This window comes from Lipotes vexillifer, unplaced genomic scaffold (assembly GCF_000442215.2).
Source record: "Lipotes vexillifer unplaced genomic scaffold, Lipotes_vexillifer_v1.1 scaffold478, whole genome shotgun sequence".
Taxonomy (NCBI): Eukaryota; Metazoa; Chordata; class Mammalia; order Artiodactyla; family Lipotidae; genus Lipotes; species Lipotes vexillifer.
Genome location: NW_006779682.1, coordinates 560,315 through 560,781, shown reverse-complemented (window position 1 = coordinate 560,781; position 467 = coordinate 560,315). Strand labels below are relative to the sequence as shown.

General features: G+C 65.5%; 1 protein-coding gene across 1 annotated transcript in view; it reads right to left on the bottom strand.

The window, feature by feature from the left end:
- PRDM15 (PR/SET domain 15) overlaps positions 1-467 on the bottom strand; it is a 60,115-nt gene that overhangs the window by 15,345 nt on the left and 44,303 nt on the right. Inside the window, 1 exon segment of the mRNA XM_007472130.1 lies at positions 68-202. Coding sequence (XP_007472192.1) covers positions 68-202 — 135 coding nt within the window.

Sequence of the window (467 nt, the reverse complement as noted above, 5' to 3'; positions counted from 1 at the left end):
CCATGCCAGAGCCCCTGCGGGCCGGCAGCCCTGCAGCCCCAGGCCGGAAGGCTGCAGGTGCAGTTACCTGACACCTTTTGCAGCTGTACTTGTGAGGCTCCGAGTCTGCGCTCTCGTCGGAAGTGCCGTCGTTTTCTTCCGAGGAGATCCCGATCTTGCCGATAAACTCCTCCCTCTGCTGGTCGTCCATCAGCGCGATGTCCTGGCAAACAGTCACCGCGTCCAATTTCTGACACGCTTGGCGCAAGCTCTAACCGAGGATTTGTAGGCCGGATGCAGAAACCGTGCCCTCGGGTCCCCTGGGACGCCCCACCCCCCCGGCGGTAGTGCCAGCAGGCCTTGCTCGCATCCAGGTGACTGTGGACGCCGGGGCTGGAGCTGCTGCGAACAGTCACCGAGCTGGGCGGCGTCTGGGGGGGCGTGCTCTGCGTCCTTACGCGGGCCTCGTCACCCCCGACCCCTCCCTC